General features: G+C 46.9%; 1 protein-coding gene across 8 annotated transcripts in view; it reads left to right on the top strand.

Moving 5' to 3' along the window:
- Window positions 1-21433, top strand: part of SLC25A25 (solute carrier family 25 member 25) — a 32748-nt gene that overhangs the window by 1462 nt on the left and 9853 nt on the right. Inside the window, exon 1 of one of the 8 annotated variants that reach the window (XM_059072609.2) lies at window positions 13653-14473. The exons of 2 other annotated variants lie outside the window; for them this stretch is intronic. In XM_059072609.2, coding sequence (XP_058928592.1) covers window positions 14255-14473 — 219 coding nt within the window. In that variant the 5' untranslated portion in view covers window positions 13653-14254. Of the gene's footprint in view, window positions 1-13652; window positions 14474-20423; window positions 20716-21433 lie in introns of those variants that run through there. 5 more of the 8 variants (XM_059072608.2, XM_067040650.1, XM_067040649.1 and 2 more) reach the window with 5 other exon arrangements.

Genomic DNA, 21433 nt, shown 5'->3' with positions numbered 1-21433 from the left:
TATTTTAAGTAAATTGTTTCTCTTCTAAGTTAGTTCCTTTGGTCCATTTGTACATACCACAATTACAGAATCTCATAGCTAAGTGTGAAAAACATTTTTGGTAAAACGCCAGTGAGTTAAACCAATTAGTTTGTTGGGTAGGTGTAAGTAAAATTTTTAACTCATGTCCAGAATATCTTGGATCAACATCCAAGCTATTTAACCTAGATAAGCCTAGGAAGACCACGGTTAACACTGCAAGGTAGAATCATTGGGTTAAGTCCAACAGGCTTAGAGACAAGTTTTTTTTTAAGTCTTTTCAAGTGAGTTTTACACAAAATGGTGTTGTGAGCTGGATATTTTCCAATCATAACTGATGAATAAGTCACTTGGAAAGATAGGATGGCTGAACTCAGAGGGTCTGTGTCTTATGGGCTTAGGGAGGTGTGGGCCTAGGAGAGCCTTTCTACTTTTATGAACCTACCCACCTGGCATATGCCACCAGGAGCATCGAGGGCTCTTGGCTACGGGAGTGTATTCAGTGTTTATACCATGCTTTGTGCCTCACCTGGAGTCACAGTGTTTTTTCAGTTCATGGCACATCTGATATTGATCCTAATCCATTTTTTTGGCAGTAAATTTCTAAGGGCAAATAAGGAGAAAGTGATCATTTTTCTTTCCCGTATTGAAAGGAAACCTTTTAGATTAGCCAAAGGGAGCCTAGCCCATCAGGGTCACATTGGCTCTAAAATCTTTAACTCTGTGACTAAGTTCTACCATCTGAAACAATTCTTTTTTATCCTTTCGGCGTATGGCTTTAGTGTGGACTACTTCTACTTTCAGCTTATGAATGTGAAATTATACAGCTTTGAGAGATTGGGAATGATCCATTTTATTTGTTTATTACCTGGGGCGGAGCACAAGCTAGTCTGTGGCGAATGGTATAAGAATTAGAGAGAGAACCTGCCGCCTTTTTGTGAATAGCGGGGCAACAGGAAGACACCCTGCCTCACAACCCCATACCACTTCCTGTTGCAATAGTATCAGTATTAGCTACATGCAGAAAAAGTAGTGCTGCAGTTTTGAAGAGGTAGCAAAGGCAAAAGAGAATTTGGGGGCCCTTCAGTTCAAAATGGGTTATCTGCCATGGGAATAGGCATCGAAAAACACAACATCGAACTTCGGTAGCTGCTTCATATAACCCACAGGACCAGTCTGAGGTGCTAGGGTTTGCACAGAAGTCAGCTGTGAGGGCTTATCAGTGGGTGATGAGTGAACCAAGTCCTTGTGACTACACAAAGCCTCCCACTAGCTGACCACCACTGGGTCAAGTTTTCTTTAGAAAAGAACCAGAGATTTTTGGCATCTGCCCTTTGTTTCAGAAGAAATTGGGACAGTCGAGAAAAATTTACTTAAAATGGCAGTGGGCAGAGAAACCAATGGCAGCCAGCCAGAGACATTTTCTTTGTCAAGGGCATGTGAGCAAGAAGCCTGTCCTGGGACAAAAGAAGGGAAGAGTTTATTAAAGACAGAAAAAAGATGATGATAGCAGTAGCAACTTAGGAGAGGAGACTTCAGCTAGAGCTAATTATAGCATTGCCTATTTAAGGTATTTTCATGTGACCAAACAAAGTCTCTGTCTGAAAACAACTTTAAAACATAGGTTAGGACTCAGGCAGCCAATCAGGGAAAGAACACAAGCTGTGTTACATGTCAGCAGCTGTTCCTTCAGCTGAGGCTTGTGGGGCTGGTGTTTGATGCAGGTGAGGATTCTAGAAGATGGAGGGGTTGAGGTTGCATATGCGCCATCTAGTTTGAGCCTCACAAACTGGGCTTTGGGGAGAACTTGAGGAGCAATCCTTTTAGAACTACATCTGTTATTCCCAAAATAGGTTTCAGGATTATCCAGAGATTATCCTGTCAAAAATGAGAATCTGCCCTGCCCTAATTCTCTCCTTGACCAGAGCAGTGTATAGGAGGCAGTCTCTGTTGACCTGAAATAATCGAATGGAAGGTCATTAATATCAAGGTGGTATTGCTTAATCAGACAGTACTGTTGAACTCTATACCTTTTCAGTGTTTGGCCATTTGTGGGGCAGGTATTTGCATAAGTAGCTGGACTTAGGTAAGACAGTCTACAGAAAAAGAGCCTTTTCTGTAGAAAAGGGGCAGACATAATTTGGTGTAATAGAATGACACATTAGAAAAAGAAAAATGCTCTTTGCAGACTGGATTGAGTTCACACATTAAACTGATTTGTTGTATTGTAAAATTCCTGGCTTGGAGGAAGTATCATCAAGTCAACTAGAGGATATTTTTAAAAATTAGTTGATATCTGGACTTCCCTGGTGGTCCAGTGGGTAAGACTCCACACTCCCAATGCAGGGGGCCCGGGTTCGATCCCTGGTCAGGGAACTAGATCCCGCACGCACGCCACAACTAAACGATCCCGCATGCTGCAACTAAGAAGTCTGCATGCCGCAACGAGGATCCCACATGCCGCAGGTAAGACCCAGCGCTACCAAAATCACTAATAAATAAATATTTTTTTAAAAAATTAGTTGATATCTGGAAAGGTGGAGCCAAGTACCCTGATCCCAAGACTGACTAATAAATAAGAATATACCAGAGTGGGCCTGATCCGGACCTTCAGTGGATGAATTCCTTTGATGTTCAAAGAGCCATCAATTGTTGAAGCCTCACAGAAACCACACGGAAATGAGAAGAACAAATATTTTGCTGGTATTCATTTCTAGTCCAGCTGAGTACACAAGCCGCGGGATGAATTCAGTGAACAAAACTGTACTCAGAGAGGACTAGTCTCTTTAAACTAAATCTGAGCCGACTTTTCATGTGTTAACCATTTCTTCTACCAGTGTGAATTTGGCAGAACCGAAGAATTTAGTCTCGGACAGGTCACTGGCCATCATAGGCCAGCCTCCCACCCAGTGTGGGAGGCATACCTCCTGTGGCATCCTTCACAGAGGGTCACCCGGCCCATTCCTTTGGGGACCTAGTCGGGGCCCTTGTGAGTTCTTTCTTAGATCTGACTGAGGTCTGTCAGCTTGCATCTGCTACCCATTCGCCCCAAGGGCACCTTCAGGAACAGCCCAGAAACATGATCCAAGGGTGCTTGAAAACAGCTGACTTATCTGAAAACAGCTATCCTCCTGTAATCTCTGCTGCTGCTCAAAGCAGTAGATTTCACCATGCACTTCTTCCGTGGTCTGCTGTCCACGCTCCATGGTCCCTTCCCTGAGGCAGTGGGCTCTGGAGTTAAGACTACAGATTTTCACTGGAAACATTACACGAAGTGAAGGAAGCCAGGCACAAAAGACCATATATATTACATGATCCATTTTCTATGGATCTATGCATCAAAAGTCCAGAACAGGGGAAGCTGTAGAGACAGAAAGTAAATTAATGGTTGTCTAGGCCTGGGAGCAGAGGGGAACGGAGAGCTAGGAAGAGGATAACTAATAATAGGTCTGGGGTTTCTTTTTTTTGCGGGGGGGGGGATTCTTTTTTAAAAAATGTATTGATTTTATGTATTTATTTTCGGCCGTGTTGGGTCTTCGTTGCTGTGCGCGGGCTTTCTCTAGTTGCGGCGAGCGGGGGGCTGGCCTTCATTGTGGTGCATGGGCTTCTCATCGTGGTGGCTTCTCTTGTTGCGGAGCGCGGGCTCTAGGTCCGCGGGCTTCAGTAGTTGCAGCACGCGGGCTTCCGTAGTTGTGGCGCACTGGCTTAGTTGCTCCGCGGCATGTGGGATCTTCCCGGACCAGGGCTTGAACCCGTGTCCCCTGCATTGGCAGGCGGATTCTTAACCACTGCGCCACCAGGGAAGCCCAAGGGTTCTTTCTGAGGTGATGAAAATGGTCTAAAATTGACCATGGTGGTGGTTGCACATATCTATGAATATACCAAAAGCCATCAAATCGTACAGTCAAATGGGTGATTTGTATGGTGTGCATATTATATCTCAATAAGACTTCTTTAAATAACCCAGTACAGGCTTTGTGGTATAATATAAACCTGGGTTCAAGTATTGTCTGCGCTGCTTGCAAGCTGTGTGACCTTGAGCAAGTTACCCAGCCTCTCCAGGTCTTATCAGCCTCCTTATGCTGGTGGTAGGAATACCTACTTCAGTAGGTTTTTGTGGGATTGAATTAGAAGTACATAAAGAACCTGGGACAGGGTTCAATACAAAGTGACCTTTTCCCCCATCGAGTCTGAAAATAAGATGCCCACAGTTGGTCGTATCCTCTACATTTTTTTCTTAGGTAGCTAAGGTGAAAAGTGGACTAGAAAGAAGGAGAAGGTCTGGGGGATTTGGGTAATAAAGGGTGTGTCAGTAATAAAGGGTGTGTAGCACCCAGGGAGAGCACAGTCTCCTGTCAGCTGGCAGGGCTGCGGAAAGCCTGGGCCCTATAGCTTTTAGGAAGATTAAAACAGAAAAAAAAAAGAAAGAAAAGAAAAGAAAAAGAAACCCCAGGGCTTCCCTGGTGGCGCAGTGGTTGAGAGTCCGCCTGACGATGCAGGGGATGCGGGTTCGTGCCCCGGTCCGGGAGGATCCCGCGTGCCGCGGAGCGGCTGGGCCCGTGGGCCATGGCCGCTGGGCCTGCGCGTCCGGAGCCTGTGCCCCGCAGCGGGAGAGGCCACAGCAGTGAGAGGCCCGCATACCACAAAAACCACACACACAAAAAAGAAACCCCAGTGGCAGGAGATTTCTAAGAAGTGGTCATGTCACTCTACACCCAATGATGTCTTTGGCCCAAATGTTTCCCTGGATGGAAATGGGCCCCCTTGAGCACCGCTCTTGTCAGCCTATTGCCCGTTTCATAAGCCATAGATGGTCTTTTCTCAAATACAGAGTTCACTTTGAGGTTGTGAAAATGGAAGCTTCAAGTAGAGCTTAATTAAAACCTTTGGAGATTATGTCACTCACCTCGTTAGTGTGTAGAAGTGAGACTGAGGCTGGTTGAAAGCAAAGGCAGTGGCAGAACCCAGGATTTGGACTCTGCCCAAGTTAGCTCAACATAACACTGCCTCCTTCCTTCCTTGCCTGGAGGTACTTAACTAATCCTTAAAACTTTGAGGCCTGGACTTCCCGGGTGGCACAGTGGTTAAGAGTCAGCCTGCCAATGCAGGGGACACGGGTTCGATCCCTGGCCCGGGAAGATTCCCACATGCCGTGGAACAGCTAAGCCCGTGTGCCACAACTACTGAGCCAGTGCTCTAGAGCCCACGAGCCACAACTACTGAGCCTGCGTGCCACAACCACTGAAGCCCTCATGCCTAGAGCCCGTGCTCGTGCTCCACAATAAGAGAAGCCACGACAATGAGAAGTCCGTGCACTTCAACGAAGAATAGCCCCTGCTCACCGCAACTAGAAAGGCCCGCGCACAGCAACGAAGCCCCAACAGAGCCAAAAACAATAAAAAATAGATAATAATAATAATAAAACTTTGAGGCCTTTATTTTCACAGTTTGTGACAAGGAAGTATCTGTGCCATGACACCAGCTGAGCGTTTTAAGACCCCCATGGTGCTCAGGAAGCAGGGCCTGAAATAAAAGACTCAACACAATACCTAAAAAAAGAATTTGTTGTCTTAAAGTGCGCCTTCCTTTCAAATAAATGAATAACAAAGGTAGGACAGAAGGAGCTTCTTATCTGCTTTAAACTCTTGGCCGGGAAGCTTGAAAAGGAGGTGAGTCATGGCTTATTTTCCCAGGGTCCAGGGGAAACTGGAGCTGGTGGCTGTCCCTGCTCCTGCTGCTGCTTTGTGAAGCTTTCCACATTCCATCTACCCCTGGCCTCATGCCTCCTTTCCTCTAGCTCTCCCTCCTCCTGGGCTGGAGTCTGATGTTGTGACTACTCTTCTTACCAAACACAGGGAAAACCACCTCCATTGTGTGAGAAAACTCGCAAAAAAAAAAAAAAAATTGAAATGCCAGTGATGAAAAAAAAGCGGGGGGGGGGGAAGGGCAGGGAATGGTTTAGATCACCCAGAATAAGCGCGAAGTGTTGAATCCTTGTCTTTGGTCTGACACAGTGAAGATTCCTGTTGGTTAAAACCAACCCGCTACCGTGCGCACTTTCACCATCCTGTTGGCCTTTCCCCACCGTCACTTCTGGTTAAATGACTTGTCCAGGGTCTTACAGAAGCACTACAGGGAGAGATTACATTATTATAAAAGCCTTTAGTGATGCGTTTATGGACGTGGTTAACTTTTTTCCCGTTTTCCTTTCCTGTATTTTTTTTGCTAGAGTCTCTTCTTTAACCTATATAAGCAGTAAAAATAGGATCTGGTAAATAGTTCTGCAGCTAAAAAATGCCTTTTCTGAATTGTTTCTAAGTGCTGACAGGTTGGGAAATTCTGATCATTTAAGGTGATTGGGTGTTTACATGCCGGCCTCGATACCATATTCTCCCCCTGCCCCCCTTGGCATCTATCTAATCTGAAAGGAGAATCAGGCTCCTATAAGAGCAGAAAAAGAAGAGAAATTATGCTGTGTTTCTACGTGGTCTCTTGTTTCTACAGATCTTTAATTTACGTGCTACATCTCAAAATCCTATACTTAAAATCAGGTTAATTTTGTACACCCCTAACTTTCTTTTATTTTTTTAAAATTTATTAATTTAATTTATTTATTATTTTTGGCTGCCTTTGGTCTTTGTTGCTGCGCGCGGGCTTTCTCTAGTTGTGGCGAGCGGGGGCTAGTCTTCGTTGTGGTGCGTGGGCTTCTCATTGCAGTGGCTTCTCTTATTGCAGAGCACGGGCTCTAGGTGCATGGGCTTCAGTAGTTGTGGCTCGCGGGCTCTAGAGCACAGGCTCAGTAGTTGTGGCACACGGGCTTAGTTGCTCCGCGGCATGTGGGATCTTCCCAGACCAGGGCTCGAATCTCTGTTCCTTGCATTGGCAGGCGGATTCTTAACCACTACGCCACCAGGGAAGCCCCTAACTTTCTTTTAGAGAAAGAAAAAGACATCTTTGGGCTTCCCTGGTGGCGCAGTGGTTGAGAATCCGCCTGCCGATGCAGAGGACACGGGTTCGTGCCCCAGTCTGGGAAGATCCCACATGCCTCGGAGTGGCTGGGACCATGAGCCATGGCCACTGAGCCTGCGCGTCCGGAGCCTGTGCTCCGCAATGGGAGAGGCCACAGCAGTGAGAGGCCTGTGTACCACAAAAAAAAAAAAAAAAAAAAAAAAAGACATCTTTGTTAGCAGGCATTGACCTTGAACTTGGGACCTCAATGGAGACTGGCTTTTCACCAGGAATAAATAAGCGTCCAAGAGACTGTTTTCTCTGTGGTGCACTTCTCTCTTCCACGGTCACAGGAGTCCCCTTCAGGGAGTTTTGACCAAAGCTAGATTTTCTAGTTTTACTTCCTAAAATGGAAATAGATTAGGGGATTTCACCTTTTTCATTACTGCAGTTTTGTCGTCTAAGGTGCCACATGAGGCTGGTGCCTGGCTCCTCTTCATTGTCTAATTGTGGGCTGAGTCGAGGGCATGAGGCTGTTTAATAGTCCTGCCTGACATTCTGAAACCCCTGCTGCCATAGGACGGCACAGGACAGCACCCAGGATCGAAGCGTTCAAATTCTCCGGTTGACTCATTTCAGAGAAGGATAGTCACCTGCCACAGTGGTGCCTTTGAAATAACAAATAGTTATTACCAACGTATAAAGAGATCCTTCAAACTCTTTTGCTCCTGTACCATCCGAAAAGGATTTTATTTTTTTTCTTTCATTCTTTTTTTTTTTCTTAATATTTATTTATTTGGCTGCATCGGGTGTTCGTTGCGGCACACAGGATCTTTGTTGCGGCGCGCGGGCTTAGTTGCCCCACAGCATGTGGGATCTTAGTTCCCCGACCAGGGATCGGACACGCGGCCCTGCGTTGGAAGGCAGTTTCTCAACCACTGGACCATCGGGGAAGTCCCCGAAAAGGATTTTAAAAAACAGTGTACCCCGTTGCACATTAAGTTGACATCTAAAAATTTTTGTCATAAGTTTAATAGCTGCAGAGGATATAATTTCTGGCATACTGTGTATCTGCCTTAAATGTTTTAGTTTGTCAGTTTGGGTTTTGAGTAAAACCTTAGAGTTTTGCAGATTTGACTCATCCCATTTATGGAAAATGCCTTCCATATAACCTGCTGGCCAAGCCAGTCTTCATTTTCAAATCAAATCCATTTGGCTCTCTGTCAAATAAAATATGACTTCATTTTTCAGTTAAAAAAGAAAGTCTGGGGCTTCCCTGGTGGCGCAGTGGTTGAGAATCCGCCTGCCGATGCAGGAGACACGGGTTCGTGCCCCGGTCCGGGAAGATCCCACATGCCGCGGAGAGGCTGGGCCCGTGAGCCATGGCCGCTGAGCCTGCGCGTCCGGAGCCTGTGCTCTGCAACGGGAGAGGCCCGCATACCAAACCAAAAAAAAAAAAAAAAAAAAAAGAAAGAAAGTCTTAGTGGTCTTCCCTTTGACAACATCTCTTCTGAATGCTAATTGTAATTCAAAGATAGATAGATGGGCAGTAGGTAGTGAAACTTGTAAACAACAGACATGGGGAGAGCTCTCTGCCCTGTTATAAGACGCCCTCAGGAATCTCCAGTTGTCCTTCTGTGTGATGTCCCAGGGGCTTTTATACCCTGGGCAATTCATCAGGATAATTTGGAATGGGTTCCCGCCTGGGGTTCATTCCATTAGAATTTGTTTTCTCTGAAAAGTACAGGAGATCCTGTGACACAGTTTTATCCCCAAGTCTCTATTTTCTAGATTCTTGGAAGAGGGGGTTGTTTCTGCAGGTGATTACCCTCAGCTTAACCAGGTTCTGTGGATGTTTATAAATCTACAGTTACTGGAGGGTTATACTTGCCAGCCCTGTCTCTGGATATGGGTGGTCCCTCATACCCAAGAAAGTTAAGTGAGGTGGAGTTGTATTATAGTAATAGCAAAAGGAACTGATGATCTCTACCAGATATTGGTGGTTTAGGCGATGCTGTGGTGTAAGGAAAGAGATGTACTGCATTAACCCACTAGTAAATCCAAGGTGCTTTAAAATAAAAATATTGGCAAAGTATGCAGATTGAACAGATTTTCATTGATCGCTGTCTTAGGTGCTGGTCAAGGGAGATTTTAGGATAAATAAGGCCTGGTCTCTTCCTCGCCTAGTTATTATTTCTTTTCTTCTGCTGACTTTGGGTTTAATTTGTTCTTTCCTGGTTTCTTGTGGTGGAAACTGAGGTCATTGATTAGATACCTCTCTTTTCTGATGTAGGTATTCCCTTCTAAGTCCTGCTCTGGCTGCATCCCACAAGTTTTGCTGTGTTGTGGTTTCACACCATTCAAAATACTTTCTAATTTCTCTTTTGATTTCTTCTTTGACACGTGGATTATTTAGAAAGGTGTTACTTCGTCTCTAAATATTTAGGAATTTCCCAGATACCTTTCTGTCATTGATTTCTAGGTTAATTTCCACTGTGGTCACAAAACATTTTGTACAAGGTGAATCCTTTTAAATTTAATGAGGCTTGTTTTGGGCCAGAATATGTTCTGTGTGTACTTGAAAAGAATGTGCTTTCTAGTCTTGTTTGGTGAAGTGTTTTACAAAGACCAGTTAGGTCAAGTTGGTAGATAGCTAGTATTGTTCCAGTCTTCCATGTCCTCACTGATTTTCTGCCTACTTGCTCCACCATTTACTGAGATGAGGGTGTTAAGATCTGACTATAATTGTGGATTTGTCTCCTTTTCCTTGCAGTTCTGTTGGGTTTTGCTTCCATTATTTTGAAGCTCTGTAATGTGATCCAAAAACATTTAGGATTGTTATGTCCATTCTTTTACTTTTAACCTACTTGTATCTTTATATTAAAAGTGTGTTTCGGGCTTCCCTGGTGGCGCAGTGGTTGAGAGTCCGCCTGCCGATGCCATGGACATGGGTTCGTGCCCCGGTCCGGGAAGATCCCACATGCCGCGGAGCGGCCGGGCCCGTGAGCCATGGCCGCTGAGCCTGCGCGTCTGGAGCCTGTGTTCCGCAACGGGAGAGGCCGCGGCGGTGAGAGGCCTGCATACCGCAAAACAAACAAAAAAATAAAGTGTGTTTCTTATAGACAACGTATAGCTAGATCTTGCTTTTTTTATCCAACCTGACAGTCTCTACCTTTGAATTGAGATGTTTAAACCATTTATATCTATTGTTATTGATTTGGTTGGGTGTAAATCTGCCTTCTCACTGTTTGTTTTCTATGTGCGCCATCTGTTCTATGTTGCCTTTCTCTTTCTGCCTTCTTTTGGGTCACTTGAATATTATTTATGATTCCATTTTGTCTCTTTTGTTAGCTTACTAGCTATAACTCTCTCTCTCTTTAATGGTAGCTTTCAGAATTATAGTATACATCTTTAACTTATCACAGCCTACCTCAACTGATATTATACCACTTTATAAATAACTTAAGAATCTTAAACAGTATGCTTTCATTTCTTTCCTCCCAGCCTTTGTGCAAGGGTTCTCATACATTTTTACTTCTACGTATGTTATAAACCCACAATACATTGTTTTATTTTTGCTTTAAACTGTCACTTATCTTTTTTAAAGATAAATTTATATATTTATTTTTGGCTGCGTTGGGTCTTCGTTGCTGCACACAGGCTTTCTCTAGTTGCAGCGAGCAGGGGCTACTCTTCATTGCGGTGTGCGGGCTTCTCATTGCGGTAGCTTCTCTCGTTGCAGAGCATGAGCTCTAGGCACGTGGGCTTCAGGAGTTGTGGCACGTGGGCTCAGTAGTTGTGGCTCACGGGCTCTAGAGCGCAGGCTCTGTAGTTGTGGCTCATGGGCTTAGTTGCTCCATGGCATGTGGGACCTTCCCAGACCAGGGATCGAACTCATGTCCCCTGGCTTGGCAGGCGGATTCTTAACCACTGCGCCACCTGGGAAGTCCCAACTGTCACTTATCTTTGAAAGAGATTTAAATAATAAGAAAAAAGCTCTTTCTATCTACCCACACAATTATCATTTCTAGTGCTCTTCATTTCTTTCATTCCATTCTCCATCTGGTTATCATTTTTCTTCTATCTGAAGGACTCCTTTAACATTTCTTGCAATGCAGATCTGCTGGTGGTAAATTCTTTCAGCTTTTGTATGTCTGAAAAGTGTTTATTTTGCCTTCCTTTTGGAAGGTATTTTTCTAAGTATAAAATTCTGGGTTAACAGTTTCTGATGGAAAGCCCCCTGTCATTCTTGTTTTTGTTCTTCTGTCAGTAATGGGTCTTTTTCTTAGGGTGCTTTTAAGATTTTCCTTTTTATCACTGGGTTTCAGAAATTTAATTTGTTTTTTCAGAAATTTAAGTTGTTACAGGCAGGAAGGTGAATTGGTTCCTGTTACTCCATCTTGGCTAGAACCCCCCCGAGTTCATAACTCAGTTCCGTGGTACAGAGTAGTCCATTAAATGAAAAGCCAGTAACCTACTCAATAAGGGATTTATCTCATGTTTGTAGATGGGGGCCTAAAACATCGCCATCTCCCCCAACTCACCAGATTTTCAGTGCCTAAAAAAAAGATTAATTTTCACTAAAGGATTACTTATTTATATAGGGATTTTGGCTCTGGACTGGCTCTTCTTTAGTATTAAAGCTATTTATTTCTATGAACTCACAATCATTTTCTATTTATTTATTTATTTATTCATTCATTCATTCATTCATGGCTGCGTTGGGTCTTTGTTGCTGTACGTGGGCTTTCTCTAGTTGCTACAAGCAGGGGCTACTCTTCGTTGCAGTGTGTGGGCTTCTCATTGCAGTGGCTTCTCTTGTTGTGGAGCATGGGCTTTAGGTGCCTGGGCTTCAGTAGTTGTGGCACACAGGCTCTAGAGCGCAGGCTCACTAGTTGTGGCACACTGGCTTAGTTGCTCCGTGGCATGTGGGATCTTCCCAGACCAGGGCTTGAACCCATGTCCCCTGCATTGGCAGGTGGATTCTTAACCACTGTGCCACCAGAGAAGACCCTGAACTCACAATCATTTTCTTTTCTTTTTCTTTCTTTTTTTTTTTTGCTGCACCGCACAGCATGTGGGATCTTGGTTTCCCCACCAGGCATCAAACCCATGCGCCTTGCAGTGGAAGCGTGGAGTTTTAACCACTGGATCACCAGGGAAGTCCGTCACAATCATTTTCTAGATAAAATAGCTAATATATACTGTTCTAAGAGCTTTGTACATTATTTCATCTAGTCTTTAACCGACTCTGTGAAGTAATGATACGGTTCTGTTACTATCCCCATTTTGCACATGAGGCTATTAAAGCACAGAGAGGTAAAGTAACTTGACCAAGATCACACAGCCAGTAAGTGATGGCCAGGATTGAACCTGGGATCTGGCTCCAAAGACTAGACATTTAATCAACACACAAAACTGCTTCCAGGTAAAGTTGTTCTGTATATCCAGTGAGAGGGCAACTGATGCGGGTTCCTCAGCTTTCAAACAAGCATGCCGTCTTGCTTTCCCTTGTCGTGTTTTCTTTTTAAATAATGGTTGTATGTATGCACACATGTGTGTGCCTGGTCATACATGCTCATGATTTGGTTTCACCAGATATAAGAGGATATTCAATGAAAATAAACCTCCCATCTATCTTTCTTCCTTCAAATCCCCAAGTTCCCCCCCACCCCACCCCAAACCGTCTCTTCAATTTTAGTTTGTCTTTCCAGAGAGATTCTTCACGTATACAAGCTTAGAAATAGGCAGCAAACTATCCCCTTTCTTCTGCACCTTGCTCTTTTCATCTACCAAGATATTTTCAAGTCATTCCATCATAGGTGTAGAGCTGCCTTACTCTTTTTGACAGCTGCCTAGGGCTCCATTGCGGTTGTGCATTAATTTATGACCTCCTCCCCTTCTAAAGCATTTTACCTTGTTTCCAAACCTGTGCTATTGTAAATCAGGCTGCAGAAAGTATCCTTATATTTTATCACACGTATGTATCCCATATATATCACATATGTATATGTGATTTCCCACATGTGCAAATATATCTGCAGGATAAATCACTAAAAGTGGAATTGCTGTGTCAGAGCATTTGTGCTTTTGATATGTTGGTAGCTGTGAGTAAATTGCTGTCCAGAGAGATTATACTCATTTACCCTCTCACAGCAGCGTATGAGGGTATATGTTTCTCCGTACTCTCCCCAACACAGTCTATCAAACTTTTTTCATGCTGTGTTTGTTTTCAAAATAATGGCTGTGAACACCGTATCAAAGGGTCACCTTTGTGAGGGATGACCCGCCACTGCATTTGTCTGCCAGTAAATTAAGAAACAAATGACCAAAGACTGATTCCCTTTTATCCATGATCATTTACTCATTTCAGTCCACAGACTTCATCTGTGCCTGGCTCTGGGTACTAGGGGTAGAAAGATCTGTGACTTGGTCCCTGTCCCCAGAAAGTTCATCCTGTAGAGCGAGACACAGAGAAGTGGCTATGATACGGTGTGCATTGTGTTACACACAGTTGCAGAGAATGGGATAATGGAACAAGGGAAAGTGTTGCTAGATGTCTTAGGAAGTGTTGCCAGGATCTCTTGACTGTGCTAAACTTGACGGGGAATGTCATCCCGGAAACAGCCAGGTGGAGAGAAGGAAGTTGGACTCTTGAGGACCAGCCAGCTCAAGGTGGATTCTGTGAGGCTGGAAGCTCCTCTGGAGGTTACCGCGGGCACCTCCCTGCAGAACTGCCGGCTGCATGCAGGGAATCGGTCGGCTGTGATTGGAGGGATGTTGCTGGTGGGGATAAGGAACTCGGTAGTGTCGGCAGAGGTGATTGGCCGCGCCCTGCTGCAGTGAGAATGCAGGCTGGATGCTCGGGTCCTCACTTGCGTGATGAGCATTAGTTGAGCGAGGACAGCTGAATAATTGGGAGCTCGAAGTTGCTTCTGCCTCCGGGAGAGGTCTGTTGGGCTATCGCTTTTTCCTTTTTTCAAAAAGCCAAGCATTCGATCACCGTCCACCTGCAAAAGTGAGTTTTTATTGAAGAAGCTCCAGCTGCCCTCTCGTTGTCAGCGACCCGGCGGGGCTTTCAGAGTGAGCTGCTTCTCAGGCCAGGCACGACAGCAGTGCTGGCAAATTTGAGCAGGCAGGAAACAGCCACTGCGTACAGAGCCGCCAGCCTTACAACTCCCCGGGCTAGTCGTCCAAGCAGCCGCGTAGCCAGAGACCCTTGGTACTGTGGTCTCATCCCTCCTCAAAAGTGAACGGTCACCGTCGGCGACGTGGGGAGGAAGCCGTGATGCTGCAGATGCTGTGGCATTTTCTGGCCAGCTTCTTCCCCAGGGCCAGGTGCCAAGGCTCCAGAGAGGGGAGCGGGGATGAAGTCAGAGGCACCCCGGCTCCGGCGCGGGGAGCCCAGATGCCAAGCTTTCTGGGGAAACAGGACGGAAGGGCTGAGGCCACGGAAAAGAGACCCACCATCTTGCTGGTGGTCGGACCCGCAGAGCAGTTTCCAAAGGTAATGGCAACGTCGAGAGGACCTCCTAGGTTAGGGGCTAGCCTAGGATCATTTTCCTGGAAAAAGCTGGAGTGTGGGGGAGGAAGAGAGGACTTATGAATGAATCCGTTTGGTACCGGGGGCCTGGGGAGAAAATTAGACAATGAAGAAGCCCAACTCCAGTCCAGACTCTTTCTGTGGCCACTGCAAAAGCTTTATTACCCTATTGTGACCACTTCAGTGCGGCCATTTGAAGAAGGAAGGTTGAATGCAATGGAAGATTTACCTTAGGATCTGTCTCTTTGGCCCCAGAAAGCCATTTGAAAGGCAGGGACAAACAGTTACACCGTGTCTTAGGTCTTAGCCTGTTTAAACAGCACAGGGAGGACAGAGCTCAGCGGGCACCAGAGCAAACCTTCACAGGTGAACCCAGCTGCCGGGAGCTGGGGAGGACCAGCCTGCCCTGCATCCCAGAGGTCAGACTCCCTGCCTCGGTGGGCAGGGGACCCGTCTTGCCTTTCTTTCTGGGAGAAGGGGAGCGATGGGGCAGAGGGGAGGCTGGAGTCTCAGGGCACGGAGGCCGGCGCTCCTCACGGGTCTGCGGGTCTGCTGAGCGCTGGGGCCTTCCGTCCATCTCGTGCCCTGAGCGTGGGTTTTGTCATCTGATCCTCACAAGAACCAGGGTAAGTGGTGGCACCCCCATTTCACAGATGAGGAGACTGAGGTGCAGAAAGGTTAAGTAATTTGCCCGGGATTAAACATTTAAAAAGGGGCAGAGGTGAGACTTCATTTCAGTCTGCCTGGAACTTTGCCATGTACTGCCCTCACCTCCCCTGAAGAAAGCCGTTTTTAATGGGACCAGTCGAGTTCTCGGGATTAGAACAGAAAGGCTATTTGGCTGTGATTTCTCCTGCCTGTGGTAGGAGAACCTTGTTCACCTCCTGAGGCTTGGTTATTTTGAATCTTTTCTCCTTTCTCAGGATAAAAATCAACTGGAAAAAGGAAGGAGATTCTGCCCTGTGTGTGGCACACTGTAGAGTCCAGAAAAGGTTCTGCTGAATCGAACTACTGCATTTAAGAAATGGGTGTTCATTTTTCCTTTGCTAAGTGGGAGGGACTTTGGATGCAACAACTTTTGCAGTGGTTTCAGGTTAAGCGTTGAGGAGAATCCTTAGTCTGTGATGGACTCATCCGGGGCGACAGGGTCTCGGCATCTGTACTGTGCCCGAGATGTGACAGGTGTCGCTTTCTACCTTTTGATCATTTTACAGGAGCTCGGAAATGGCCGTGGCGTTATCTATTGTGAGGAACTTTTATCTCCAGACCTGCTTGCCTTACGGCCAAGGGCTTAAGGGACTGGCTGGCTCCTTTTAAATTCACCCACTTTTGACTTTAATAATTAACTGCTCCACTTCCCAGACTCACACCGACTGGCAGCTCTGGCCAGCCGTCCCCCTGGGCTGGCCTGGCATCAGGACTGTTTTGAACGGCTTCTTTCCTGGCCTACAGAATCGGGAGCAGGGCAGTCTGAATCTGAGACCCACACCTCTCACTGGCACTTCTCCCCAGAAGGGAGATGGATAAGCTGCCTGGGGGTGCGGGGAGCCCCGAGAGGGAGGTGCGTCAGCTGGTTTGGCTTGAAACAAGCAAGAAAGCACCTCTGGGCGGTGTGGACCCTTTAAAGGCAGACAAACTAAGAACTGGAAGAGTGTTTCAGCAACGTGCGTCCTTTTCCAGCACAGCTGCTTTTGAAGGTAGGGGTTGGAGGTTGGGATCGCGGGCCGGTGGGGCCTGGCTCGCCATTTCTCTCTGGCAGACGCTGCCACAGCCTCACGGAAACCTCGTAGAGACGTTCACTTTGGCTCTCATCCTTCTCAGTTTCCCAGTGGCGCTACTTTGTTCGACCCTCACTTCTCTCTTAAATATGTCTGCTGGTGAGTCAGGTTCCGGCAAGCTTTTATTCTCGGAACTGTTCCAGTTTCCCCCTTTATCTTTGTCTTACAGTCGATCTGCAGTTGGAGAAGAAAGCCATTAGTCTGGAGTGGGAGGTGCCCTGAGCGGCATATTCAGGTTTTCAAATCCTGAGGGGCTGTCTTCTCAGAAGCTCAGAGAATTTTGCTCATTGTGTGTCTAATTGCCAAGTGCAGGCAGGTTTCATTGGAAACCGGCTCCACTGGGCTGTCATGGCAACCCGATCATCAAATGACACTACGGCTACAGCAGCAAATGAGGCTCGAGGGCCTTACGGGTGGGTGGGGCTAGAATAGCTGGATGCTGGCAATATATTAATATTTTTGGCTTGGTCTGAGTCATTGGCGGGGCGGGGGTGGGGGCGCGGCGGGGGTGGTGGAAATACTGTATGAGCTAATGCCACACTCCCAGAGGTACTCTGCCTGCCCTGTTCTTACTCAATGGTATTCCGGCACTTACGGGAATCTTTGGCATGGAACAGTGGTAGAACAAGGAAAGCTGGTGGGTGGCGGCATGCGCAGATCTGAGGGTGAGAAGATGCTTGTGAGAGGAACTGCTTCTTAACAGATTAAGGGAAATCGAATGCCACTGAATTCTAAGGCATCTGGAGTGGCTGCCATTGTTTCTGAGTACTAGTTTTTACAGGAATGGACATTGGAAGAAAAGAAACAAAAGTAGATCTGGGTCACAAAATTGGAACAGGTAAAGACAGCAGAGAAGACGTGTCCATGGCAGGAGGGGGAGAGGGCACTTTACTCGGGCCTCCAGAAGCACCGGGAGCTGGTGTGAAACATCAGGAATGGAGCACAGGCCCTGCTTTATGAACTTTTTTTTTTTTTTTTTTTGGCCACGCCACGTGGCATGTGGGATCTCAGTTCCCCAGCCAGGGATAGAACCCGTGCCCCCTGCAGCGGAAGCGCGGAGTCCTGTCCGCTGGGCCGCCAGGGAAGTCCTGAGCCCTGCTATACTCTTCTTCCTTATTTGTATTTCTCACGTATGTGTTCAGAGCTGTAACAGATACATTTTTGTGTGCGTGGTTTTTTTTTTAGCTGAGGCTAAAATTACTCCCCCACATCTGCTGCCTTCCCATGTGAGGTGCTGCTCACTGTAATTCTTAGGGTCAGGCTGACAAGTGTTCTTTGGAAGCTGAATTCTAAAATCTCTTTATGGCAGTGTCAGGCTTGGATGCTGTTTTAAGTGGCCATTGTAACAGGAGCCAGGCTCTGGGTGAGCCTCCGCCAGCTGGCTCTGGGGCCCGGGCAACCCAGGTGGCCTCTCCTGGTCTGTTTCTTCATCTCGGAGATTCAGAGATGACCCCAGGGCCCCTCTGGGGCCCGGTGTCTGTAATTCCAGGGAGAGAGCATTTGCCTTGGACACCAGGTGCCTGGAAATTGGCTCAACTGAGGAGTAAAGGTTTCTGTGTGACAACAGAGTTCTGCATGACCTATGCAACTCAGGAAGATAGGTGGTTTAAATAAATAAGCAAACACCAGTTTACGTCTGTCCAACGAAGACATTCTGTTGGACTCAGACACAGTTGCAAAACAGAAATACGTTGGAGCCCTTTTCTAAGATAAACATTGGAATAGAATTAATGTAAGCGTTGTAAAATAACATCTTGACAAGCACATGCAGAACTTTTCAGAGAACATTTCCTGGCCCTTTGATACCATTGAGCTCTGTTATAATCAAGGACAGTCCATTCTGTTTATTCTAGAAGATAGTTACCCTTGTTTGATAATGCTTTAATAATTGTTCCTTATACATTGAATGTTGATTTCACTTTCATTTGGTATTGTTTTCAAATCTCTTCTCAGATTTGTCTTGTAAGTACATCATACAACTCAATGGTACCAAACAAAAACCCTCAAATGGTACAATTATGTTTACCAACATTATTTGAAAAACATAGTTTAGTAGGAAAGGAACATCTCCAATTGAACCACTTATTTATTCAGTCAAAATATTTGCCATTTTGTATTGGAAGGACTGCAGTTGTCATTGAAATGAGACACTTCAACAACAGATCTGTGTAATTTATTTTCATTTCAGAAGCAATCATGAATAATTTTAAAAAGGAAGATCAGCACTTAAAATTCAGCTCTTTTATTTATAAATGTGAACTTCCTGTAAAATAAAAATAATAATACAGTATCTTGTTGAGTTGAGGTGGACAGAATACCCAGAGAACTCTAAGGTCTTCATCACGAGTGGTCATGTTTGTTTTTTGGGGACTCAGAGGCCTGCCAAGCACGATACATTCATTCATCCAGAAACTTCTTATGTCAAACACCTCCGTAATCAAGGCAAGGGCTCATTCCAGGCAAGGAAGTACAAAGGCCCTGCCTTCAGTACCTCAGCAGTAGAGATAGGATGTACGTAAAAATAGCCCTAAAGCAGAACATTCTGGATTGGGTAGTTTAAGAGACAGCGGAGCATCACAGGTTTAGGTGGATGCTGAGCAGGAATTTGCCTGAACAATCCTGAGCTGCCTCTGGATTCCTTATCGGATCCTCCCTCGTGGATGGATGAAACAGCCCAAGACCTGTTTTTACAGACTCACCATCAGATCTCTTTTAGAAGGGCCGAAATCTCATATAAGTTATTAAAAATCTGTTTCATCATGAGGTATATAAGCATCGACATCTTATTTTCAGAACCTTTTTCAAGTTCTTAACAAAAAGCTTTTCAGTGAATTTGAGAAGTTCCTTTTACTTTGGTGGATCCCCAAACGATATCCATCTGTTTTTAATCCATCCTGGTCGCGAGGTTTCGTCTGTATTAGGAAGTGGTGCACTGTAGGTGGAACACAGCGAGACGGATTCCTTTTTCATCTCTGTGACGTGGGCTCTTCCTCTGCAGCACGAATCTGACATCTTCCTCGGGAAGGAGTGAGGTGGAGGTGGCAGGATGGCCCTTAAATAAAGATCAGATCCTGACTCTCCGTGACCTGAAGCTTCCTCTCATCCTCACCTAAAAAGGGGCATTCTAGGGCAGTGCAGCTCAGTAGAACTTCCTGTGATGATGGAAATAATGTGTGGCCATGCGACCAAGGAACTGAATTTTCAGTTTCATTGAATTTTAGTTTATTTAAAATTGAGGACTTCCCTGGCAGTCCAGCGGTTAAGACTCCACGCTTCCAGTTGAGGGGGCGCAGGTTCGATCCCTGGTCGGGGAACTAAGATCCCACGTGCTGCGTGGCGTGGCAAAATAAAATAAAATAAAAGCGCAGAGCAGCACAGTTGTAGGCCAGAAAGCTCCGATGCGCTGAACTTTAGAGTGTCCTGAATGAACGTGGGCTCGAAGACCACGTCCGTGGATCTTAAGTGAGGCCCAGGCTGAGCCCAGATCGGTGCTGCTGAGGAGCGCCCCTGCACAATGACCTGCGGCCTAGAGTGTCCTCTTCCTGCCCCCATCATTTCAGCCTCTCGGTGCTTGTGGGGTCCCCAGGCAAAGCCTACAGGGGAGGGGGTGCTCATGTGCAGGGTGGCCTGGGGAAGGTCACCAGAGCCAGCCAGAGCTGTGCCTGGAAGGCCGTGTGCCCCAGGCAGCCGGCTGAGGGGCAGCTCCCCAGCAAGTGAAAGACCCCTCCCCACCCCCCCCGGGGGCTACTTCCAGGACTACTTCCCCCCACCACTGACTTCTACCCTCGCAGCGAAACGGGGCCGTTTCAGGTGAGCATTGATTCATTCTCTACCTCCACTTATTTTTCTGCTGGAAATGATTTACCAAGGAGAGAAACCACTGTATTGTGTGACGCGTTTGGGGACCTTGTGGAAAAACAGGCCAAAGCCTGTTTGTTTGGAGGGATTGGCAGCCAGAGGGTGAAGGTTTCTGGGGCAGATCCGGGGCAGGACAGAATGCTCTGCCCATCTCCGGAAGGGTTAACTGGGGAGCGGGTGACGTCAGTCCTGATCTTTATCCCTCTGCACTCGGGCAAGGCACGCCTCCTTGCCGGGCTCTGTGCTCATTGGCTGTGGGCGGGAGGTACAGTGAGCAGACTTTTTTCAATTAAGTGTAAGGACAGGGTGGAGGCAGCCAATGACAGCTGCGTCCCAGCATACCTTGTGCAAGTGTGCTGGGCCGGGCGGCATTCTCCGGGCTCCACGCCGCCTGAAACCGCTTCCACCAGCATGCTCTGCCTGTGCCTGTACGTGCCCCTCATCGGGGAGGCCCAGACCGAGTTCCAGTACTTCGAGTCCAAGGGGCTTCCCGCTGAGCTGAAGTCCATCTTCAAACTCAGTGTCTTTATCCCCTCCCAGGAGTTCTCCACCTACCGCCAGTGGAAGCAGGTCTGTACCGCGGAAGGCAGCGGGCGCTTCGTCAGCGCTGGTTGAGTGAATGAATGGATGAGCTGGTAGAGGGTCCGCATACCTCAAAGGTCCCCACCGTTTCTAAGCGTGCCAGTTTTTTCCCCAGCTGTCGCGTAACTATAGGCGGCTAAAGGGCGACGTATACGTCACGGGAGTGACTGGCTCTCATGTGACTTCCAAGGAAGGCTGGAATTATAGGGAAGGCACTTGTGGGGAGGTGGAAAGGAATTTTCTTGCGGAGGGTGGGGTTCTAAGCAGTGCTGGGCCAGGAAGTGGGGGCACAGTCTAGCTGCTTTCTCTGAGCTGGGGGGCAGGAGGGGAGGGCAGAGGCCCCTCATTGGAGGCCCAGGAGTTGGAACCGTGGCTGCGGAGGCAGGAGGTGACAGGGCTGTGCCCTGGGTGAAACAAACCAACGGGCAGGGGTGAGGGGACCTTCCCAGGCGTCTCTTTGGAGCAGGAGGCAGCAGAAATCATTGCTATTTTAAATATGGGGAAACAGCTACAGAGTCTGAGGCGGTCGCCTGCCTCCTAAAGGGACACCCCAACTTCTCCGTTACTCAGATCCTGTGCTGTCCCCCAGGTCTCGCGGAGGCAGTAAAGGTCAGGTGGTGTGCAGGGGGTGGTGATTTGCATATCCGAGGAAGGAGACCTGACTGAGGTAGAAGCAACAACTTAGAATTTTGAAATTTCGAAATTA

This window comes from Kogia breviceps, chromosome 8, assembly GCF_026419965.1.
Source record: "Kogia breviceps isolate mKogBre1 chromosome 8, mKogBre1 haplotype 1, whole genome shotgun sequence".
In the NCBI taxonomy this organism is placed as follows: domain Eukaryota; kingdom Metazoa; phylum Chordata; class Mammalia; order Artiodactyla; family Physeteridae; genus Kogia; species Kogia breviceps.
Note: the sequence above shows the minus strand (reverse complement) of the source record. Positions and strands in the feature narration are given on the sequence as shown.